This window comes from Gymnogyps californianus, chromosome 1, assembly GCF_018139145.2.
Source record: "Gymnogyps californianus isolate 813 chromosome 1, ASM1813914v2, whole genome shotgun sequence".
Taxonomy (NCBI): Eukaryota; Metazoa; Chordata; class Aves; order Accipitriformes; family Cathartidae; genus Gymnogyps; species Gymnogyps californianus.
In genome coordinates, this window is record NC_059471.1 from 156,216,441 (window position 1) to 156,242,381 (window position 25,941).

The following is a 25,941-nucleotide window of genomic DNA, read 5'->3' on the forward strand; positions in this document are numbered from 1 at the left end:
TTACAAGTGCCACCACCAACTATAATAAAATTTTTTTGGTCAATAGGATATTTCATTGAAAGGAAAAAGAAACAAAGCTCCAGGTGGATGAGGTTGAATTTTGAGCTGTGTAAAGAAACAACTTTTGAGCCAAAGAAGATGATTGAAGGTGTTGCTTATGAGGTCCGTGTATTCGCTGTTAATGCAATAGGCATTTCCAAACCAAGTATGCCTTCGAAGTCCTTTGTTCCTTTAGGTAAGTAATTGAGAGCATAGAGATAGGTGTGCATTTAGAAAATTATCATTAATACATTATTAAAGTCATCTAATTATATAACTGTAGTTCTTGTTGCACTTGTGTTGCTCAGGACCTGTCTTCATTAGGTGCTGCATAAACTATATGTCTATCCCTGAAGGATATATAGTCTTTTATAAACAAGAAACAAGGATGTATAGACAGAAAAATGGTGCACTACAATAAAACAGTGACATGCTATAGGTGAGCCTGATATAGTCAATACTATGGTCAATATGTCTTAAGGACCAGAACTAATAGTTCCATGTTTTTGTGTATCATAGGTACCTCCTGAGTCAATAGAGTCAAACTATTGCCAGTCAAACTGGCAATTTAGGGAATTGATAAAGATGATGGATTATAGTCTTGGTTGTTTTGTGTGTCTTTCTCCTGCTATAAGTTCAGTCAGGCACTGGCTTTTGGCCAAAAACGGGCAGGAAAAGTGACCAGAAGTCTAAAGATCACTATTTGCAGGCTACACTGTATGAAAATGAGACTTTCTTTCACATTTCACAACTTATGCTTCGCTGTTACATAGTAGCTTGCCATTTAAAAATATACAAGTATTCACAAATAATCCATACATTTCCATTTAAAAACAAATCACAGGTATATGATCTATCATAAAGGTAGAAATCTATGGAAAAAAGCAGGTGAATTTGCCTAATATTGCAATAAATCATACGATAAGATACATTTGAATAGTCCCTAATTTCACTCTATGCCTCGTGGATCCCCATTAGCTGAAGCAGGAGCTTTTTTCCCAGAAAGGGATCACCTATTGATCACATACTTTCAATATTCTTTTGCAAACAATCCAGATTAGGCTAGGTCATATTTTATACTATTCTAGATGTCATCTTACTGCTTTATATTAACGTGACAGCTAGAGGGCCTTGTCATTCACCTAGTGACAGACTAACTTGGTGACCTTTTCATATAAAGAAACAGATTTTCAAACTATTGTGACAACCACAAGTCCCTGTAAAAGAAAGGTGTGTTGTTCTGTAGGCCAGCAAAGGTTCCCACCTTGCTCAGCGGCACCCCCACAATGCAGAGGAGGAGGAAGGTGGTGGCTGTTATTGCTACAGCATGCTCTCCTCTTGCCAGAAAATACCTGCTGTTGTAGAATATGCTACTCTCAACTTCTCTGCTTACCTTCCACTGTTCTTTGTCCTTCTCACTCCTCAGCAGGAGGAATTTAACTCTGGGTTAGGCTGTGAGCAGATTTGGGATGAGGTACCTTTTTCTCCTAGTTTGGTCCTAATTGGGAAAGACGTGCCACGGATGATTGGAAATGCCTCGTAGGCAGGATTTAGCCTGTTAGCTATGACGCTAAATTAGAGGAATACACACCATAAATGTAAACCTTTAATTGTAACACAGTTTTCTGCCTTCTCCTCGCTGCCTGCTTGCTTCAGCTGTTACCAGTCCACCAACTCTCCTGGCAGTGGATGGAGTGACTGATACCTCAGTTACAATGAAATGGAGGCCACCAGACCACATCGGAGCAGCAGGGTTAGACGGCTATGTTGTAGAGTACTGCTTTGAAGGAAGTAAGTGACGACGACTGTGGTATGTTACTCATAGTGAAAGTAGGTGAGACTTTCTCCATTTTTTCTCTACAGGTATCAGGTGCTCTCACTTTAAGGCAGAGACTAATCAGTCAGAAAACCTCAAGCAGCAGAGTTTTGTTCAGGCTTCCTTTGGTTTGTATTCCAGATCTCACCCATTGAATGTAGTTCAACCCATCTTACATTTGATCTGAAATCCAAATCAAAAGCCATATAATCTGTTGTAGTGTACCAAGTGTTAATTGCTATCCTCTTTTTTGAGCTAAATGAAGAGTCGATGCAGTAAAGAGTGGATGGATGAACGAATAGGTAATAAAGAATGGCTATAAGTGTGGTCCAAAATACGTGCAGGTTGGCTGGGTTTTAGGGACAGGAGGTCCTCAGCGTGGTAATCTCTATCTTGACATATCACTAATTGGCTACTTCAAGTGCCAGTCGCCAATACTGAGGACAGACAGCCTCTCCAATAGCTGGCTGTAGAAGTTATCTAGGCATGCAAAGTTCATGTCTGGATATTGAATTTCTCCAACATTTCAGTGTAGTTAGATACAGAATCTTTAACTATGTCCATCTAAGACATAAATCTATACAGAACTGAAGGAGAAAGATAAAGATGTAAGAGACTGAATAAACTTATGAGAATAAAATAACAAGGAATAGGGAAATACAATTTATATTTTACAACTAAGAGTCTTTGGTGAACAAGCAGCAGAATCTTAGCATTTTCCAGCAGATTTTCTTCTGAATTGGCATCAAATGAAGTCTATTTTCAAAAAGTAAAATCCACCAACACCTGGGTAAGTATCAAATAGCCTGGAGTGGTATGTGCAATACCCAGCCTCTGTGGGCAAATGCCAATCAGTGAGACTGCAGCAATGTTGTGTATTTGAATGAACGGGACACAGTTATCTTCAGCTCCGCTAGCTGCTGCTCTTAACTGCGCTGTAAACCAAGTGATGAGTTGGACACCTTTTTTCATAAAGGTATTTATTTCAATGAAAGCTTTTCATGAATGCAGTCCACAGCCTGGAGACAAAAGGTAAAGGACAGAACTTGTCATTCACACTGTCACGTGTTTCAGATTCAGACAATCCAGGAAAACAGTAGTTCACAAAAGTGGTCAGATACCACAGGAGCAGAGTGCCCTCAGCTCTCACTCAGGCGAGTGGGAGAGGGAGTGAAGAAGAACCACTGGCTTTTCTCAGGAGCACTCAGCATCTTGTAGTATTGAGCTGAGTATCTGTAAGGAGCAGGAACAGACTGCAAGAAGCTCAGAGGTCTGGAGAAGATTACCTGAAGGCAGACACAGCTGGAATGGTAGGAAGGGTTTTCCTTGTATATTGGGAGGGAGCTGCGGGAACAGCTCAGAACGAGTAAGCACGCGGTCTTACATCAAGATGCAGCATTCCTATAATGTTTCCATTGCCCTACAGGCAAGATGCATGGGAATATCAAGGGGACTGTCAATGTGAGGACTTCAGTGTATGCTGTATATTATGCTCTGTTTAGCATTGGTAGGATCGCAGAGAAAAAGTTAAAAGTGCTTGTAATATGCCACTGTCACAAAACCCTTGACATTACAGTATGTGATATCCAAATTAGGTGACAAGAGAGGATGAGAAATATATATACGCTAATGCAAACTACAGTTTTCAGAGGAATCTTCCAAATCTATCTTTTAAGGACTATTAGACAGAAGATCATTGTATACCTGTTGAATGGAACAAATTCTTTACTTTTTTTTTTCAGATAGGTTTAAAACATATGAAGATACAACAAAATGGCAGTCAAGTCTGTCATTTTATTGTTACCCACCTCAGTTAAAATACAATGGGTACAATGTATTTTACGTAGCTTTCTGAGTGTTTATGTATATCTATATATGCCTCCTATATATGCATATACATCTATATATACACAATTGACATTATTTATGTATATATGTTATGAAAATGGTTAGGAAGAAACAAGTTTAGTAGAAAATACCAATTAAAAAAGACGTGTTATTGGAATGTACATCCTTTTCTCTGTGTTCAGTCCTTTCTTTCTTTCTTGCAATATCGCAGTGCCTCCTTTTCTCAGTCCTTTCAGTGCCTGTTCTGCCTCAAACTAATTTCTTCTATAATGTTTAATAACTCTTTTTAATTTCAAGGTACTTTTTATGACTGTCTATATTCATTCTGCTGTTCTTTTCTTTTAGTTTTCTGTTTGTAAACTCATTTGTCTTTACCTTCTCCATTCTTTCATCATTGTAACTGAAGTAGTTTTAAAGCGGGCTTTTTTGAGTCTTCCTTATCATAGCAACCGTTAGGAGAAATCACAAGCTGAAAATAGGAAGACAAAATATATATATAATTATAATTTAGAAGAATCATGTACCATGAGCATTGGTTTGGCTTTGTGAAAACTGGTATTTCCCTTTAGTCTGAACCTCATAACTTGATCGACATGGTGGACTCTTGGACTTCCTTAACTATGGCAGCACCTTTGACAGCTCTCTGTGTATATTACTGAACTGGAATCTCATCATGAGTATCTGGATCTGGCATTGCATAGGTGTGAATAACGTGAATATAGAACTCCCCAGGGCTAGTTTACAACATCCAACTTGAACCTCTTGCTGTGGTGATGTGGAATAGACCAAATCTTGTTGACACTGGAGAAGTCAATTCCTAATAATATATGCTGCTGACTAGTTCTTGTGTGACATTTCAAGGGTAGTCTGACGAGCTTGGCCATTGTACCTGCAGATGATCTGTTTTCATAGCTAGTAAATAAGCACTTTGGAGAGTCTCTGTTGGCTGAGATCTTTGCCAGTGTACCCATCCAGGACCATGCACAGATACTAGAATAGTATTTTTATTATCCTGAAAACAGCCAACTCCAGGATTCCAGGAAATCCAGGGCAGTGATAGCTTTGTCCAGGAAATAAAGCCTTAGTGATTACATCATATCTGTCGTCATCCATGGTCTTGGCCTTCTTTCATTTTCTTTCTATGTTGCCTTTAGCTACATGTGTTCTCTTCCTCTGTTTCCCCAAGTTTTTTCCCAAGACATCTCTTTCTCTGTCTCTCTTACTCAGAATTCTTCTCTGAATTTCCTCTCTCTCCTATGATGTGTTTTCTTCTCCTCCTACACTTTCTCCCATCATCATTTTGTTTCATTTCTCTCTTCCAAATGTTCCTTTTGTCTCTTTGTTTTCATCTTTCCAGGGATGTGATCAGGCCCAAAGAAAAAAACCAACCTTATCTCCTCCTCTTCCTTTATCCTTTAGCTTTCCTGTGAGCATCATGCATAACTGTTCTTTGATCTAGATGACCTCTTCCCATCTCTTTCCTCCCTGCAGTAGCCCTAAATACAGGTCCTCTAAATCTTTAAAGCCCAGCATCTATCTTTGCATACTTACTAACAGGAATTGCTAACCACTGACAAAATGCTCCAACTGTGTGAAAGTGGGTGTCTCTGATTAATTTTAAAGATGGATTCTCACAAGGTATATCAACAGATCTGTCTGAGGAATTGGTGGAGCCACCTTTTAACCTGGAAGGTACAGTATTCAACAAAGGATATAAATCTTCTTTAACGAAAGAAAAACTCTCTTCATAAAAGTAAAGATAAATTTCTGAGAGTGAATTTTAGGGGCAACAGTCTACAGAATTTGCTGTAGTACTTGTGTAAGGGGAGGGGGAGGTGCTCGGGAAACAGTCATTGATTGCAGTCCTCTTCTGCTAGAAGCTGAAAGAAGCAGCTTGAAGGAGAACTTAATTCCTAAAAGTAAGACACATAGTTATGAAAATGTACCACAGTATTGCACTCTAAGTCTGCAGGGCTCTCTAGTTTATAATAGTTGTCTTGTCTTCTGTGCCAATTTTATAATGCTATCTTTACATGATGTGGAAAGTATTGATACTGACTTGCTACTGCATAAATCTGACTCCAAATGTCAAGGTGCCAGCAGTGTTAAAGCAATCTATGTTTGGAGGACAGGGTGGAAAAGAAAGTATCATTTGTAATTGAAGCTTTTGTGAAAGACTGTACTGTTATGATCACTCTATGGATTACATGCGACTGCCTAGGGATAGGATAAAAAATCCGAGAATGCTGTAATTATGTGAATAATTCTGACACAGCCTTCCTTTTTTAAAGGCATGAGGAGAGATGGCATTTCATTGCAATTTGTAAATATTCAGTGTTTCTCTCATCCCTGCGCCTCAGTGGTACTTTCAAGGGTACTCAGTACTGGTTGAAATTAATTGTAAAACCCATTTCTCTCCAAGGAATCCGTTAAAGCAACGATGAGTGCTTTTGGAAATCTACTCTATGTCCCCCTTGTTTTCTATTAGCTGAATTTAAATACTAATTAGTTTTCTCTCTGGTACAATTAAATGATAGGCACATTCTAAAAACATTTATTTCTCTAAATATAAATATATAATCAGCCGAAACCCTTTAAGGTTTGAAACATTCTTCCTATGTATGAAAGTGAATCAATATCATGTTATAACATAATTAGAAAAAACAAAATAGAGGTATTAATTAGAATGTAATGAATCTATTACTGTTCTGTAATTTTCCTCATCTGTGCCATGGATGTATGTATAATTCCCTATTCTTTCGATTCGTCCTCCCCTCCTCTTTTCCGTAAACTAGCTGATGAATGGATCGTGGCTAACCCGGAGCTGACAGACAAAACGAGATTTACTATCAATGGCCTGCCGACTGGCTCGAAAATCCTTGTGAGAGTAAAAGCTGTGAATGCCGCTGGTGAAAGTGAGCCCAGGTACCACCCACAGCCTATTTTAGTCAAGGAAGTGATAGGTAAGATCATCCTGCCTACGCTCACCCACAAATACACTCTGCTTCCATACTTAGTTCTGTTTTTTTAAGGCTAATACTTGTTGTTGGAAACTGATGATATGGCCTTACAAAGCCATTGTGCAGTGGCTAGAAATCATGAAACTGTCTTTAAAAAAATTCATAATTCTATTTATTTGTTTCATTTCTGAGCCTTTATTGCTTAGGCTTTCAAGGCAGAACTTGAACTTTTCTGCAGAACTTGAACTTCATGTTGCTTTTTTTAAGTTGCGCTCAGTTTCTCACCTGTTCCTACCACCATAGCATCTGGTGTTACAAAACCCGACAGTGTACTGAATGTAACATTGTCAGACCAAGAAATTTAAGATACCTCACTCATTAGTCATTTCTGGGAATTGTAGACCACACAGTCTCCTATTTATACTGATGCCCACTAGTGCTATCTCAGTTAGAAAAGAAGATAAATGTCAAACACAAGCTTTTGGCTTTTTTCAGAACCTCCAAAGATTCGTCTACCAAGACACTTAAAACAAACCTATACTCGAAGAGTTGGAGAAACTGTGAATCTCGTTATTCCTTTCCAGGTGAGAACTAAAAACACAGACAGGAAAATACTCTATTTTTCTTATACTGCTGCTTTTTAACTTATTTCCATGTAACTTTGGTAGGCCAGTGAGTTAACTTAAGCAGATGTGGAAGCACGGTGAAGTACACAGGTGCTTGAAAGCTTTTGCTTTGACATCTCAAAGAAATGATGTTAAGCCAATTAATTAATTGGGTAACTAGCTTAGACAGATTGATTTGTCATCTGTCATCCAAAGGACACTTATAAATCCTCACAGTAGACATTACATGTGAGATAATCACTAGGAAAATGCAAAATGGTTACACTGGCAGTAGTTAGATACGGTATCAAGGGTAGGACTGCAGCATTTAATCATTTTCTTGTCATGAGAGAGGAAAAGGGAGGGGAAGAGTGGGCAGAGTTTCACTGTCTCCTATAGAGACTGCAATTTTAAAATCCTTGAGATCACAGCTATAATATGACTATATCTAAGGATATAGCACGTTTTCCTACAGCATCGTGTTAACCTTCATTCCCATACCTTTTACAACAGTGACTGCCTCTCTACCTGCAGGGTCCTTATTCTTCTGAATACAAGAATTATGGCAGAATTAACTTCTATTTCATGTCTGCACACCTAAAGATACTGAGTGGGCATAATCTGGCTTCTACAAGGCTGTTAAAAGCGTAATAAAAGCTTGATCAGCAATACATTGCAAGATACGCCACCCTTGAGAAATTAAAGGAATATTCTATGGTTATTCTCTAAGATAAGGCATTCAAAAAGGTGTGAGATTACCCTTTTTGGACAGCATCTGCAAATCGTTTGCCTCTGGAAGGCAAATCCCATGGTAAAGCAGGTGGAATTCACTCTGATTTAAGTACCTAAACTGGGCACTACTAGGCCCACAAAAATGGCACGCAAAAGATGTCAATCCAGCCTACCTAACAACTATTCCAACTGCTTTTGCAATGAAAGATGGTTTGGGATCCCTGGAGGTTTAGTCCACTACTTTCCTCTTTCACTGGCGGTGTAGAGAATGCAGGCACTTCCAGAAGGTGAAATATTTTGTTCTGCATTTTCTGTTTTTTTCTCCTTTTTCTTTTAGAAAACTGGAAATTAATTGTCAAATTTAGTCAGAAAGTTAATTGTCCAATTTAGTCAGAATTTGCAAATATTTTCAGTCTCCTGGGAAAAAAAAACCAAAGAAAGCAAGCTGCATTTTAGATGAATTAATATGATTGCATCTCAAGTGTTGTATGATTTAAAAAAGAATTCTCAGTTTCTTTAAGGACGGTTTTTATTTCCCGTTTGGGAAAAATGGGAAATAAACCCATTTTCTCTCCCACCCTTTTCTCTCCCAAAATCATATACAAACTGTTTCCTGGCTTCTTACAGGGAAGACCAAGGGCAAAAGTATCATGGCAGAAAAATGGTTCTCCAATTGACAAGAACCAAATCAACATCCGCAACACTGAAAATGACACTATCATCTTCATCCGAAAGGCAGAAAGGAGCCACTCCGGAGAATATGACATGAAAGTGGAAGTAGAGAACTTGCAGGACAAAGCTACAATAGATATTCAGATTGTTGGTATGTTTTGAGAAACAGAGATAAATGCATGCCAGAGAAGCAGACTCCAGCCATTCCAAGGCTATAGGAAAACAGAGGAATCCCAAAGAGCATCTTTCTTGACAGTGATAACTCCTCAGGTCCACTTACTTGGCTATAAATTTGTGGTCTCTAAGTAAACCTCTCTACACAATGGCAGGTGCTTGTTGGAACGTGTCAGTCTTTCTTTCACTGTTATGCTTTTCATGTTTTTGTCTATCCAGGATGCAAGCTTTTTCCTGTTGAGTGGTATCCATAGCCAGAAACGGTAGTAAATTCATAGTAACTTTGTCACAAGTCTAATGTGGAAGAAATCCTAAATGTTGAAAGTACATGAAAGTAGGAAAGACAGACAAGAAAACACATTTACTTTTCATTTTTACCAATCTATTTCTTTACATAATAGGCCAAACTGGTAGCACAGCCTTTACAATGATTGTCCGACTTTGTCTTTTAGGTACATATCTTCAGCTGTTTAAATTTTGCAAAATATCATGTCCTTATGCAATTAAAGAGCATATGCATATTAGAAACCATACTCACAAAGTGGTCAAGTTAAGTTTTTCATCATTCTGACATGTCTTAACTTTGGAAAGTTTTATTTTGCAACCTCAGCTTTCTTTTGATGTTGGTTTTGGCATGCGCATGCTGTAAAAAAGAGAAAGAGAAATCAAACTAAGTGGAAGATGTGCGTAGGAAAGAGAGAGAGGGAAAGCAAAGAGTGGAACATGTCAGCTGCCATATTTTCGTTACAGATCGCCCAGGCCCACCAGAGGTTGTAACTATTGAGGATGTCTGGGGAGAGAATGTAAATTTATCATGGAAGCCACCAAAAGATGATGGCAATGCTGCCATTACTGGCTACACTATTCAAAAAGCAGATAAGAAGAGTATGGTAAGTAATAAGGAGATGTTTAAAAGGCTGATGTACTCGTGAATTCTCCCTTTTAAAAATAAAAAGCCTTACATGCTTAAATTAATGTAGGTGGACAAAGCATTGATTAGTCAGTGTTCAGAAAATCTGCAAGGCATCTCTAAAAATTCTAAAAATCTCCTGTTCACTGTATCTAAAGCCTAGAAAGGGCAATGTTTTCAGATGATGCCAAAGAGGAGGACTAAAAAGGAAAGAACAGGTGGATTTGAGGGAAGTAATTCTGCTTTTTTTCCTTTGTCTCAGTAGAGAAAATAAAACCCAAAAATATTAATTCTGAAGTAAGTAGGTTGCTACTAGAATCAAAATGTAGTGCTGTTGTTTTCAAACCTGTAATGTCACATTGTATAAGTCATTGCCACTCCTTACTACCCATGGCAAAATGGTACATATGTAATTCGTAAACTGCTTTGAGATTTACAGACGAAAAGTGCAATATAGAGATGTTTATTATTTTCATTAAACTAACAAGAATTTTACACTTCCTTAAAAGACAGTAGTTGGGTTCTTAACGTTTAACACTTACTGCAAATTTAAACACTGGAAATCTAGGACAATATTTTCGGAATTTCCTTATCTAAGGGAATCTTTCTGCTGCCCTCCCTCCCTGCCCCCCCAATTTAATATGTTGATCTGCTTCACGATCTGATCAATTCATTCTTCCTGTGCCACTATTTCCCTTCCCATCCTTCATTTTTTCTTTCTCTTCAGACTGTAAGAAGAGATGGTCTCTGTACAGTGACCAGAACAATGATGTCCCCTGTCTCTAAATTACTGTGTTAAGGAGAAAGCAACAACAGCAGTGTCTAGGGTCCAGTGTGTCATGAATCATTCAGGTCATAGCTTCCCCACGTTCTCTGTGGTGGTGAATTTTGCAATTCTGGCACAGCTGGCCTTCTACAGAAAACTGTTTTCCCAAAAGGCACTTTGGCTCTTAAAGATGACCAAATATCAACGCGAACTGTGGCACAGGGAACTCAGCACAAGTTCATCTTTAGAAAAGCAAGAAAACTATGTAGGGCAGAGTAAAGAACAGCAAAAACATTGCTGTGGTCATACTGCACTTTATATTAATTGCACTTTTAGCATTAACCTCTTTCATCTCAGTTCGTTATTTAGGTATTGTGTACTAGGATAGAATTCACGTCCTGTTACTGCGGCAAGTCTAAAGCACTAAAACCCGCCTCCCCATCTGAGCCTTCAGATATCAGAGGACCACCTGCATAAAACTACATTTCTCATGAACATTCAACCTGTGGAACAGGGGGTAGATAAGTGCATTGGCCTCTTGTGAGTACATGTTACCACAGACCAGTACATGCTACTACTTTTCCCCCCCAGCCCGCAGTTTTCTTATCTGCAGCATTACCTTCTCTGTCAGCAGCGTGGACTAGGAATGAAGGAGCCTGCCTTGCCTCGCACAATACAACCTTTGTAATATTGGATTTCCGAAAACGAACCCTCCCAGCTAACAGAGTGTAACAATTCAGCAGGGTTTGCTTTCCATTAGGCCTTCACTGCTCAGCAGTGAGCTCTGCGGTATTCTCATTATCACTCATTTCATTAATTATTGTTAGCTTCACTATTTTAGTATTCATCAACATTCCCTTAAAAGAAAAAAAAATCTTACACCCACAAGCGTGATGATTCTTCCAAACAGTTAATGGCTGAGAGGTGCAGGGCGCTGCGGGGAAGCTTACTCTCTGTGCGTGTCTTTCAGGAATGGTTCACAGTAATCGAGCACTACCACCGCACCAGTGCCACCATTAACGAGCTCGTCATAGGAAACGAGTACTACTTCCGGATCTTCGCTGAAAACATGTGCGGCCTCAGTGAGGATGCAACGATGACCAAAGAGAGCGCTTTGATTGCAAAGGATGGTTAGCTAATTATCCATTCCTTGTCAAAAGGGAAGGGGTGTGTTCAGAGGCTGGAAGGTGGTTAGAGGTAAAGGCCATATCTCTAAAGCATTCAGATGCATTCCTAGCCCCAAGACCAGGTACAAGTAAACAGCTAGGACATTTCATATTAGGACTTCTTGGTTTGTCCACATAGTTCATAGTTGTTTTTTTTAATCAAGGGTGGGACATTTTTCCCATGTTCTGACATTTTCTACGGTCTTGGACCTCAGACTCATGTCACCACTGGCAGACCTAAGTCAAGAAGAGCTGGAAGAGGAGTAAAGCAGCTGTTCTCTTAGAAGCGGTGGGTCACTGCCTCCCAGTGGAGACTTGGCATCAGCTGTGCAAGTGCTCCCCTCCATTTCAGGCGGGATCCAACAGAGAAGCATAACCCCTGCTTCACATCTCTTGCAGGTGGAGCTGGAGAAATTCTGACTCTGCGGTCAGAAATCCTGACATTTCAGAAATTGTCAGTTTGAAATGGTACTGTAAACTTTAAAAAAAAAAATTAACTGCCCCTTTATGGAAGGGAAATTCTACAAACAGGTGGTTTAAAGGAAGAAAATCAAACCAGATCACCTCAGTTTGTCTGAAAGGAAGGAATACCTAACTGCCATGATGCAGAGGACAGACAACCTGTAGAACTCACACAGCCAGGCTGAAGGAATGAAGAAGGTCCAGGGTCCTGGACCTCACTTCCATTATTAAAAAAACCCCTACCTTTCTTTTAGAAATGGGATCATGAACAAAAGAATGTCTATAGGAGTTGCTTTTCATCACTGCTTACTTGCCCTTCTCATGAGAGCAAGTATCAGGCCTAAGCTGCACTGAAGTCAGTATGAGAGCTTGGACGAGGTTTCAGTGAAGCACAGATGTTCAATGATACCTGTGCACAGGAACAGATGTCAGTCTGTCCAGCTGTTTTAAACGCCAGCTTAGTTTGTGGGTGAAGAGGATTTATTGATGGTAATCTCCATTGCAGAGCAGGGATAAAGTGGCAGTGAGAAACGAGATTTTACTACCATGTTTTCCTTGTACAGAAACTACATCCATTCAAGTATCTGTATGGTTAGTGCACTGTATGAAGCAGAAAGAAAAATGGATTTTCAGATACAGAGCCAGTTTGTAATCAGAACAAACTGTGAACAGTGATTGGCAACAGAGTGAACAAGGCTTGCCAAGGCAGGCATCCTGCAGTACATCAGTCAGGATGTGTCCTGTTCTGTAACATGCAGGGCATGCAGGCAAAGACACAGGATAAACATGTATTATTTTGTATACCACCTACTCAGGAAACAAAGAGAAGCTCTCAGACATCTACGCTATAGCATGACCAAGGGCTATAGTCACTTTGCAGGCTCACTTCCAGCCTTCCCTACAAGTGCAATTACTAGAGTCATGTTGGTACCTAAAGCAGTGCAGATCAGAACTGGCTCTTTGTAGCTGTTTATTTAGCTTGGGTATTTAGCTACACGCCAACACTCTTTTTATAAATTTTTTATTTTCATTTCATAGGTAAAGTCTACAAATATCCAGTTTACGAGGATTTTGACTTCAGTGAACGTCCATTGTTTACTCAGCCTCTAGTCAACACGTTTGCTGTAGCTGGTTACAATGCTACTTTGAACTGCAGTGTTCGTGGCAACCCCAAGGTACAGAACAGCTCACAACAGTATCAGTTAAAACACGAGGGAGTTTAACCTGACAATAAAAATTATAATACCATTTTTACTATTTGTCTCACTCACAAGCCAGGCTGAAGGCAAAAAGAGTGGTGTGGGTTCTAAAGAATACAAAAAAGGACCTACTTACCTTTGTTATAGGCATTCTAATAGTTACTAAATCCACAGATAACTCAGTGAAAGGGCAGAACCTCAGGAAAAGGCTGGGCTATACTGGGACCAGCACTGACAACAGCTGTACAGTTAATATATCAGTAAAGGTTGTTACTAACATAAAGCCATAATTATTCTATAAAAAGCTAATTATGCTTTAAGTAAGCGCATTGCAGGAATGCTCTGGGGACCACGTTGGTTCTCAGACCCACTGTGCAATGCATCTTCCAGTTTCTTTTGAGTTGTGTCTTTTTGTGATATATTTTCTGTTGTGAGAAACTGAACTGACCTAGTAAAATGAGAACTTGAGTGCTTAAGAACATGTTTGCTGTTCACTCTTCACCTTCCCAGTTTCTGACTGTGCAAATTACTCTGAAAAAACATGCTTTACTTATTGACTTAAAGTAATTGGATCTCAACAGCTGTTGCTCAATGTTTGCTATCATTACACAGCACCTCATATTGATAACAGGCTTATATTTATGAATTTAATTATGTGATGGGAGCTGCACTGAAAAAATCGTGCTTAAAAACAGATGCATGATGCAGCCCATGTTTATGTTTGAGATAAGAATTACAGTTTCCTTTTTATCGCTACTTTATCTATTTTGTATCATTTCTGGATTACTCAACTTCAACTGAACATCACAAAAAGTGGTAAAATATTTCAGTTCATAGGTTTGTGCATGTGGGCTTTCTTTTGTTTTTGCCACAGCCCAAAATAACCTGGCTGAAAAACAAAGTCATCATAATGAATGACCCAAGGTACCGAATGTTCAGCAACCAAGGTGTCTGTACCTTGGAGATCCGCAAACCCAGTCCCTATGATGGAGGTACTTATACCTGCCGAGCAGTCAATGAACTTGGAGAGGCAGAAGTTGATTGCAAACTGGAAGTAAAAGGTAAGGATTTTAAAACATTGCAAATGCCCTGTTTGTCTGAGCACCATCTACATAGGAGTCAAAAGTATGCAAGGCAAATCCAAAAGGGAGTTCAAACAACTTTTTTCACTTTCCCAGATGAAAATAATAACTTGGTTAGGACAAAATAAACTATACTGGTTGGTTTTTTTTCTTCTTGAGGACCAACATGCTGTGCTTATGCTATATTGTCTTCCCCCCCGCCCCCATGCCGATTCACATCTTCAGTGATTGCAAGGACTTTTTCACAAGTGACAAAATGGTAGACTGTAACTCTCAGAGCTATGCCACTTACCTGAGAAACTCTAGTAAGACTCAGCCATAGAGCTGTTCGGGAAAACATTAGGAAAATCATCTTGGATAAGAGTCAGCGCTCTGAAGGAAATGGCAAGGGGAGAAGGAGAGAAGGAAGAAAGATTAGTTCAGGGCAGACTTTGTCTGCTTTAAAATTATTTGTTAAACAAACCAAACATTTGCTTCCAAGGAAGTTTGTTAGCAGAATGATGTAGCAAAAAGCAGGATTGTTCCCAAGGAACGATCTAGTTGATTGTTCAACAATCAACAAGCTAGTTGATACAATTGCCGTATTTGCTTTAAGAACAAAGTATTCAAAACTATGGATTTTGCAAATACAGGGAAAGAGGACGAAGTAGGTTAGCCTTCTACAACTGAAGACATATCTTTATTTTCATTAATAGATAAATTTTATGAATTCCAGGTAGTTTAGCATGGACCGGGATATCATGAATGGCAATAGGATTTGGATTGGACTACTAATGAATAATCTCAGGACCATATTTTTCAGAAAATTAGTTCCTAGGAAAAGATGGGGTCATATTTAGCTGGACTAACTCCCACCAAAGGCTTTTGTTTCAACTGTGGAATAAGCTAAGTATTTCTGAAAAAATTAATCTGAGGTTATAAGTAAGGAAAGCTGTCTAAAGCCAGCTGATAGGAAGTGTCTAACTCAGGAAATTAGAGGGAATTTAGGCTAGCTGAATATGGCCCTAATTATATTATTTCCATCATGCCAGTCTATCATGAAAACCATAATATTTAATATTCTTATGGATTGTATTGTGTTTATTTTGGATTTCAATTTCCTTTTTCTGTATTTTCTGATGTATTGTGTCCCACAGCTCAAATACGCTAGCAAGAAGCCATTGCAGTAAATGTTTCATCTACGGAGTTGAACATTTAACTAATGTAATGAAAATATGCATAATATGTTTCTTAACTTTCATGATTTATTTTTAAGATACTGTGTTTAAAAGGTGATGTCCTCATCCTGGAAATACGCTTGTTTTCCTTAATCACAAGCAAACTTTCTATTTCACAGCGTAACAGAAGACCTCATCACCGGAGAAGGTTGCTTCATCTATTTTTTTATACTGAAAGGCCAAATTAGTTTGCTATTTCATTAAACTTTGTAAGTCCCCAAGCCCTAAAGTTCTTATGCCCATTTACACTCAGTTGTAACTTTTTAGTCTTCAGCACATTGCTTGTAGTACAACCAAATACTACATTTTAAATACAAGAAGCTGTTTATTTCTGTCCTTTGTTTTACAAAGAAATTTTTACACATAATGTGCAGAATACTGTGAAAAATTTTTAAGATAAGAAATAATTTAACTAATATCTCTCCATTTTAGGAAGTCCAAACTCCAAAGGTTGCCATGGATTACATATTATTCTTCAGTAATTCCCTTTCCAGCTGTTGTGAAATATAGATGCTTCTGTTGATCTTGGAACTTTTTTTTCACTGAATATCAGGATGAATTAGTTCACTGGTTTTGAAGCATAATACAGACACCATGTCGTCATTCAGGCTCTCTTTTAATATGCAACAGTTTCCAAGAAATGGTTCACCAGCAGTGGAAGCTGCTCTCTGTTAAGAGTTTTTAAGAGAGAAGTGTGGAGAGATTTTTGCCTTTGATCAATACTGATGGGGAATTTAATTTCTTACATTTACGGACTGGTATCTGAAATAGGCTGGGAATGCTTAGATCCTTTTCCAGTCAATTACAAGTAATGTATCTAGGAAAAAAAGCCACAGTTCTATTCATTAAAGTGGTCACTAGGTACAGCTGAGATGACATCCCTGATGATTTTTGCTGACAAATGTTTATTTAGGTTTCATAGGTCCAGTTTTCTGAGTAGTGTTCTGAAATGGAGAGCACATGAGTGGAGAACACTATGTTCACACGCTGCCAGACCTGTCCCATTCACAGCTGATTCTTTCCGTAAGGGTTGCATTAAAGATCAAAACAAAAAAATTCTATCTATCTGGTGACATGGCAGCAAACATTTAGGGTAGCCAACAGTCAGAGCAGTGAAGTACTAGAGCAGATTTCCTGCAGAGGTTGTACAGCTTTGGTACCAAGAGCTTTTAAGAGCAGCTTAGAAGAATGACAGCAGTACAATTTGTTAGGATTATGATATGTACTAAATGACATCTCAAGATTGCTTCCAGCTCTATGAGTCTGAGATTTTGACTCAGTTCTTAACACTGCCGACATACCCTAGCACCTCAGTCAGATTCAAGTATCCCCCCGATCATTCATCCCACAGGAAACCTTGGATAGATGCATGGGCTTTGCATCATGTCCTGAGGGTTGTATTAATCATCCTACTAGCTGGTTGCAGCACGTCCTACAGTCTCAATTCCTCTCACACCTTACCTTGGGGTTGCAGTTGAACATACCCTTGCTACAGTGAGAATGAGGCTGTAAGAATTATTCCATTTAGACATCTTTAAACAAAACCTCTCAGCCACTGACTGCAAAAGACTTGTAGCATAGACATTTCTAGACTCAAAAAGCCTTCTTTCTTCTCAAAGGAAGTAATATTTACTTTAAGAGATCAACTGAAAAAATGGAATACTATGCCATAGACATCTTGCTCAGAGCAGTACTTTAGTTTTGCATCACACCTGGAAGAAGTCCTGAAAAATGCAGGCTGTTAGGATCCCACCGGGGCTGTGTGCTGTTTCTCTCTTCGTAGCTATGTGATGGGCTGCTTCATTAACCTAAATCCCACCTCCCCTAGTTAATGGTTGGCTTCTGAACCCGATTTCATATCAGCCATCACCTGGTGCAGTCCCACTCCCTCCCACCAAGCTTGGTATTGTGGTTCTCTCCCAACTGTTTGGGCTGTGAGTGGTCACCCTTGCTGAGATTCCTCTGTCCATCCTGGCAGGTTTAGCCATTACTTTAGACTCCTTTTTGAAGACTGCTTAGACGAGCAATTTGTAGGGCTTAGACACAGGACAGCTGTTGTAAGGGTTCAGTGCGGACACTCTTAACATGACTGCCAGTTCAACTGATGAATTCAAAGGGAATAGGATTAAGTGAATACAGTAGCTGTAGCTTGGCAAACCAGGGTAGGCTCAGGGTTTGCTATATGATACAGACAAATGCAAATGAGTGTTAAACAGCCGGAGCATAAAGACATAATTACATCTTATTTCACTCTTCTATTGACTTACATGTTGAATTACCATTCTCTTAAGTTTCCCAGCCTGTTTGTTCATTTAGGAAGGCTCTTCGGAAGACTGCTCATCACACTGATGCAGAGCAAAGACTTACAGATTTCTGACTCACTCGAAATAGATTGCTGTGTGTGTGTGTGTTTTCATATGGATAGCTTTAAACTGGTTCAGCTTTATTCCAACAAGTGACAATCAAGGTCTGGATTTGTAAAATGATAAGATACAGTTGAATGTTGCCTGAATAAGACCAACAGGCTCAAGGCTATGCTACCTATCTGGTGAACATACTAGCTACAGTGCTGTTATTACAGATCTTTGGATAGTAAGTCATACTGGAGAGCTCTATGCCATGCAAGAGTATATATTGCAGTAAGTGAATTTCCCTTATGTTGGCTAGAATTTCTTTTATCCATCTATTTCTGAGGTATTGGAGATCTGAAACTTATCACACATAAATACATGCTCAGTCCTAGGAATGTCATACACCTACTCACAGAACAGTCTAGGATTTCTGATTTTGCATAGTATTTGAACAACTGAGTAGCTATGAATACTCTGGCTATGAATACTATCAGTATGCTACAATTTTCTACTTTTTTAGCCATTTGCTTATATTATTTTAGGTGTAGAATTAAACCTCCTAGTGGTTACTAAATTTAACACTCATTTCCTGAGAAAGTTTTAGTGATAATTATGAGCACAATAATAAAAATTATAAAACCTTATTCTGTCCTCAAAAAAAGGTTTTGCATGTACTGATGTTATTTCAGATAGACAGTACTTCGTTCTTCTGTTTTAAGTTTTGCTGAGTGAACTTAAAGATGGCAGTTATATGAGCTGCTTGGTACAATTGCATGTACAATGGCTTTTTTTGGTAAATATAAGTGTGCTGTAAAAAGTCATGTAATAGATCTTAGAGAAAAGAATAACTCTACCTCATATATCTTGAAAGATGATGCATACACAGAATCTCATGATACATGTTTCATACTCATCTTACTACAGAAAATAATGTATATATCTTTTAAGTTTGTTGAGGTAGATCCCTAAATATGGCTGTAAGTCTCCCATTACAAGCAATAAGGAACTGATTGCTTATCAGCTTCACTGAGGTCAATGAAAAGATTCAGATAAAGTGCCATACTTCTTTTATCATGAAACAAATGTTTTTGGAGAATGTTTATCTTAAGAGCGAAATCAAGGTTGGTGATCACTCTAACAGATTGATGATAGCAAAGATGCTGTATGAGAAATATTTTTTAAAAAGGTGTAAAGATCAACTGGGAAGAATTTCAAATGCGAATAAATACCACTATAAATATTCTAATTCTGCAGTGATATATCATGGAGTAATTAACCCAGGAGAACCATTCTTCTTGGCGGGGAATAATCAGGTTTATAATAAGCATACTCCTCTGGACATTCCATTTCATTTCCTTCCTCTCTTTCCACATGCAAACGCATTTTCTGCATGCAAAGTGTGTATTTACTTGCTTTTTTAGATCAAACTAGCTAGTGTCTCATGGCATACAATGTCTATGTCACATGAGCAAAGAAGGCCAAATTAATCAAGAATATGGGTATTTAACATCAGAGTTACAAAGGCTTCAGACATATTTCTGCTATGCCACTGGGCATAGAACTACCTGTACCTATAAAGAATTTATTTAATGACTGTGACTACCTTTGACCACAACTACCTTAGACCTTTCTAGGAGATAGAAATTTGCATCTCAAAAAAACAGCTCTCAGTTAGTTTGTAGAATTATTGAAAGAACAGAAGTATCATAAAGTCATTTGTTGTGCTTAAAAGGCATTCTTTATTACAGATTAGTCTTTGGTTACAAGTTAGCGCTCAGAATGATAATCCATGCCTGAGCTTAACCTACAGAATATAAGGATGAAATCTTGATCCAATTGAAATCAGTGAAAACTTTTTGCTTACAAGTATATAATTTTACTTCATTTCCTCTAGAACTTATTTTAAATTCAGGTTCAGTGGGGTTCAGAGATTTGGCTCTTTCTACAGAAATGTGTTTGCTTGTAACCTTGCCCAAATCCAGACTATTGACAGTGTAGTTTTAAAATGACAGAGATGCCCAAAAACCAGTCTGCAGTATATTATGCATCCAAATTTACTATTTCAAACCTAAAACATGTTAAGAATTCAGGCTAGATAATGTTCCTGTAATTTTTGAGGTATTAAGGTATTTTTCTTAAAAGGCTACAATAGGTACAAAGTTGAGTGCTTTTATAGACATACACATATATAAATGTATATATATGGGTGTTTCATAGAGTCAAAATGTTTAATTAAAGGTAAGGGCTCCCATAGAGTAAATAGCATGATTTAAGTAATGTAAATGTGGATATGTGACGAAGTATATACTTTAGTGCACAGATATGTAATTAGTCTATACTTGATTATTTTGCCTCATAGAGTTTCAACATATATATATATATATATATGCTTCAGTGTTACGTGTGTGCTTTTTTTCCCTGGTGGAAAATACTATATATATATATGTTAGCTTCTTTGAAGCTACGTTTGGAAACTTTTATCATAAATGTCAGTTGCATAATTTGGTTCCAATCTATACTTTAGACTAATTACAGGATTTATAGTTACTTGTACATATTAATATAGCTTTTACATATTAATGATAATTTTGAAGTGGAACTGGATCCCTACCTTTTACTCTTCATGTGCTTCTATTCCTATGTATTTTACATGACTAAGGATTAAAACATCATCTTGACATAATTGTAAGCATAATTTCACTCAACATTTTCTCTCTACTTTTGTGTTTGCGATTAAATTGTTACTTCTCTCTCTCTCTCTCTCTCAGTTACACAGTAAGGATTTTTGAATGTATATTGTCATCTAAGGTAAGCTTTCATATGGTTCTTGCATATGAAGCTTATGTCTGTTTACACGTCATACAATGACTGCCTAGTATGGCATGATTTTCATTATTTCACTTAATGAAAATGTTTTTTAAAATGAGTAGCATGATAGTTTTAATGCATATAAATCCAGATTTTTATAATAACTGATTGTTATGGTAATTCCTCTTAGTAGTACATCCCACTACCTTCTAATAGTGCACATTTCAATGGAATTTAACAGTGCATGAGTTAGCATGATTAATTAGCATGAATAAAATGCAAGTAATGAGCATTTTGCATTTACAGCCAGTTATTTTCATATAGGAATATACCTCTACATAAATGAAATATTTATTCCACAGCTAATTTCATTTAAAAATGAATGATTCGTATCACAACTTGCACTACATGAGTTGAAAAGAATGCCAAAAAGCATGCTTTTTTTGGTCTGTATTGTGCATCTACCTAAGGTTGGGAGCGAACAGTTCTGCAACAATATGACAGTGTTAAATGAGATAGTGCAGTCTCATTATCACTATTAACTAATAGCACTTTAATTGGATAATCGTTGTGTTAATAAAGGTTATAAATTCCTAAAATCTGTACTCAGGATAAATGCTGTACGTAAGTATCAGCTCAGCTGCGTTTAGCTGAAGCACTCAGAGACAGTGATATCTTCATCCTGGCAATGTACTTTTGCTTTAAAGCTTTTGGTGTGTTTCAGAAAAGGCTCAGAAGGTAAGTGCAGTTATTAGCGGGTGGTTTTGCTACTTGCAGAATGGAATACTCATGCAGATTTGTAAGAGGAATAGTAATGGTATGTAGCTTTCTTACAACAAATGCCACCCTTTGCCTTGAGAAAGGGCAGACTCTAATGTTTTTAGCAAAATATTTATCTTTTTCCCACTGTTCCTTCCAAATGTAATTTGATTTCAATGAAATTAACAGAAATACCCATGTGTTTAGTTTCCGTGTGTCATGGTTTAACCCCAGCCGGCAACTAAGCCCCACACAGCCGCTCGCTCACTCCCCCAGAGTGGGATGGGGGAGCGAACCAGAAGAGTAAAAGTGAGAAAACTCGTGGGTTGAGATAAAGACAGTTCAATAAGTAAAGCAAAAGCTGTGCACGCAAGCAAAGCAAAACAAGGAATTCATTCGCCACTTCCCATGGGCAGGCAGGTGTTCAGCCATCTCCAGGAAAGCAGGGCTCCATCACGTGTAACAGTTACTTGGGAAGACAAACGCCATCACTCCGAACGTCCCCCCTTCCTTCTTCTTCCCCCAGCTTTATATGCTGGGCATGATGTCCTATGGTATGGAATATCCCTTTGGTCAGCTGGGGTCAGCTGTCCCAGCTGTGTCCCCTCCCAACTTCTTGTGCACCCCCAGCCTCCTCGCTGGTGGGGTGGTGTGAGAAGCAGAACAGGCCTTGACTCTGTGCAAGCACTGCTCAGCAGTAACTAAAACATCCCTGTGTTATCAACACTGTTTCCAGCACAAATCCAAAACATAGCCCCATACTAGCTACTATGAAGAAAATTAACTCTATCCCAGCCAAAACCAGCACAGCATGACATTTTTTTCAATGGCATGAAATTTCACTCCTAATTTGGATTATTTGTATTACATTACTGCTTCTACATCAGTGGGATCTGGGGTGCCCTGGCTGGTGTGTTAGACGCTACATACATGTTTTTCTGGGCACTGAAAGAAATATTTTGTCTTGGATTGCTAAAATTATTAAATGTTCTTCAAAAATCTTTTGCCCTTCTTCCAGAACACCAAAGAAAACATTGAGTACTTCCAATGGCTTTCTTATAAGCCCAGGTTTCTATTATAGCAGTGACTTAAAATAGGTTCGGTTCAGTTTTGACCCATGGTGGCTAAGACACAGTCATAAAGCACATAGACCTAAAAGGCTGGGAATGGTACTTCTGATACCTGTTCAGTGAATATTGACTCTAACCATCATAAAACTGGAAAATGGGGAGGGGAAAAAAAAAAAGAAAAAAAAAGAAGTCTAGTTTCACAGAGACAGGAAACAAAGTTTGGGCAGGGCTGGAGGAAACGCTGAATACAGAAGGCCCCTATTTGTTAGCGGGGCTTGTGAGCATGGACACTCACTGCTGCAGCTAAGGAAGATGCTGGCCACAAGTGTGGAGTAAGTCTCCCCTATGGATTGGTGCAGGACCTGCCACAGCTTTGAGATCACATAGCAATAGCTTCAAGCCCTGCGAAAACTCTAGAGCTTTCAGGGAGTAAGCACCTGGATCCACGGTGATTACATGTGGTCTATTTTTTATTTAAAAGTGAATCCAAAGTCATTCTTCAGACTTCCCCAGCAGATGAAAATTTCGACTTTCATCACCTCTCTCTGGAGTCTAAAGGCACCTGTATCTAAAATCCTGGCTTTTTTCCATATGATTCTTTCACATATGTCATCCCCCCTGTTATTTTCAAGCAACATGGTAAATATCTTGCTAAATACTTATAAACCATTGTAAGACCCAACACTAGAATAATGTGAATGTCTGTGCATGTTTTCCACAACTCATCATAGTCAGGTGTTTTCTACGTTGTTCCCTCTGGGCTGACTTCCATCTCTGACCATACTCCATCCAGCCTGATGGAAATCCAGGAGGGTTATTTGAGGTGAAGCTTATCATAGACTATTGCATGGGGTGAGATAAATGACCAAATATATGACATCCTAGAAATGAAATTCACCCTGCGCAAGAGGACAGGGAAGTTCTGTATAGTACAGAGATTAAATAATGGTTAATTCTTGTGCTGGACTTTTGAACAGGGATGAATTTTATCACATCTCAAAATGGAAGTATGCAATAGGGATTGACTAAATCTTTGTTGCTTATGCCAGAAAATAAAGGTACAATGCTGTTGCTCCAGGGACCTTCAACCTGAAGATTGTCTTATTCTTTGTTTGCAGGTGGGCTTTCGTTCTTCAGACTATTGATGGATGGAGTGCCTCCGCATATCATTGATTCATACATGCGTGAAGTACAGGCAGACAAAACTGAGGGGAAGTGAGAGTCCGTCCACAGTGTTTCCTCCCACTGCGCTGGAAATTGGTAGCAGAATTACAGCATTTTAGTTCTTGCAATGACAGAACAAACGTGTGGTTGGGGTTTTCTTTTTTTTTTTTTTCTTTTTTTTTTTTGGTTCTTATTTGTTGTTTTGTTTTCCCTACCTGCTCTTACTGAAAAGAAAGAATACGCATGGATTGCTTTGGGGTTGAAATGAAATGAACTAAAGACAACACACGTTTTGTAATGTTCAGCTTTATTTTCTGTTTGATATTGTGTTCTGTTTTTTAACGAGGAAAGAGGAGAAGCTGTGTAATAAACATGAGGCGGCAGTCAGAGTTTGTACTTGGTGGTACAAAGCATATCTTTCTCAGACTGAAAGTACATGGATTAGCCAGTAGCTGTGCAATAAGACCTTGGAATACATACCTCTCTGATAATGTATCTTATTCACCTGAGAATTGTTTAACAGAATATGGTTTTACTATAACGTAATTAATACATATGTACTTAATGATCATTTAAGCTGAACATATCTTCCTTTAGAAGTTTTGATTTCCTAAATCTGACCCATCAGTCTCTCAACTGAACTGAAATTGTTTTATTTAATGTACAATAAATATGAAGTGTTTAAGATCTATCAAGTTCTTGTTTACTATTTTTTTAGGTTTTTTTCTGTCTCATCTTACCACATTTCTTGTTTAATTTCCACATACTGTAAAGCAGGAACTTGAGCCCACCACACTGAGTGGAAAACAGTATCGGCAATCACCTAACCCAATGGGCTTACACTTTAAGATACGACACAGAATGTGAGTGAAGATAAATGCTATAGATACATGCAATTTTGTATCTATATGTTTTCAATATTTTAAATATTATAAATGCCAACCATGACAGCTTTCTTCATTCTGGATCGGCCCCCTTCCTCAGCAATCCATGGAGCTCTTGTAGGTATCGTCGCAGAAAAGGGACTCGGATCATCACTAGTGACTTTATTGTGCAAGGCAAAAATGACGTAGATAATAAGGTGAAGTGGCTACATTACTTTTCCCACCCTAGCGTTATTAACCTCCAAGTATTTCAGGAGTGGGGGTGATTGTCTGTAAGTCTCCAGCAAACTCTGAAGCATGAGAGACACAAGGTCACACAGAATTTGGCCAGGTTGTTGATTCTCTATTGCCCTGTCATTTATTTACCAGTTCTCACTCTGGCTGTACAGATAGGGTAGGTTATGTGCTTAGTGACTAATGATTGATCTCCAACTATGGTTTATGAAGATAAAGGTCTACTTAGACCAGCAGTACATTACAAGATGGTTATTTGATGTGAGCGCATTTTCAAACATCCAGCAGTCAGTAATTACACAATAAGAATGTGTTACTATGAACCGCCACTGCTGAACTGGTGTTTTTGCAGTTGAATTACCACTTCTTTCACTTTGGGGATCTGAATGCATTTTCTCACTTTGTTCTGTAAATCCTACTCGCTCCAAAATCCTTTTTCTTCTTTCTCTCCTTTCTATCTTTGTGATTTCTTCTGTGCTGCCACCTGTGCAAGGAAGCAATTCTCCATTCCCAGAGATCCTGGACACCTCCCCACCTGCATTTCACCCTGCTCCTGCCAAAATCAATTCTGTCCTACACATTCATTCACACCTACACATGAAAGAAGGCAACACGTTTCCTAAGAAGAAAATTTCATAGAGGATTAATAATTTCTCTTTATTCTGTATCTCACCAGTGAATCGGGACTCCCTTCATCTGTTTTGAAGCACAGAAGGCTGTGGGAGAGGGTCAGTTTGAATATATGCCATGCAGGTTTAAGCATTTAAGCACATGGCCCTCATTTAAAATAATATCAGTCTGTTGAGATAGATTATAGTCAGCACCACAAGCTATAGTTATTGTTTGTGCTTTTCAGTAAGCCAAAAAGGACACGCATAGCCATCTGCACTTTGTATGCAATGATGTTTACAGCTTCAAGCTTATGTATCTATCTGCCTCCTCAGTCTTAATATACTACACATAATAACCTGGAAGCCAGCATAAATCTCAGCTTCTGTAGGCTCTCTGCCGATGGAATTAGCT

General features: G+C 38.5%; 1 protein-coding gene across 1 annotated transcript in view; it reads left to right on the plus strand.

Moving 5' to 3' along the window:
- The window catches only part of MYBPC1 (myosin binding protein C1), a 50,142-nt gene extending 26,195 nt beyond the window's left edge, over positions 1-23,947 (plus strand). Inside the window, exons 19-32 of the mRNA XM_050899402.1 lie at positions 47-235; positions 1,696-1,830; positions 1,903-1,983; positions 5,327-5,395; positions 6,499-6,666; positions 7,159-7,247; positions 8,628-8,823; positions 9,597-9,736; positions 11,493-11,652; positions 13,189-13,325; positions 14,224-14,410; positions 19,254-19,312; positions 20,768-20,774; positions 23,755-23,947. Coding sequence (XP_050755359.1) covers positions 47-235; positions 1,696-1,830; positions 1,903-1,983; positions 5,327-5,395; positions 6,499-6,666; positions 7,159-7,247; positions 8,628-8,823; positions 9,597-9,736; positions 11,493-11,652; positions 13,189-13,325; positions 14,224-14,410; positions 19,254-19,312; positions 20,768-20,774; positions 23,755-23,855 — 1,718 coding nt within the window. The 3' untranslated portion in view covers positions 23,856-23,947. The remainder of the gene's footprint in view (positions 1-46; positions 236-1,695; positions 1,831-1,902; positions 1,984-5,326; positions 5,396-6,498; positions 6,667-7,158; positions 7,248-8,627; positions 8,824-9,596; positions 9,737-11,492; positions 11,653-13,188; positions 13,326-14,223; positions 14,411-19,253; positions 19,313-20,767; positions 20,775-23,754) is intronic.
- The last annotated feature ends 1,994 nt before the right edge of the window (positions 23,948-25,941 follow it).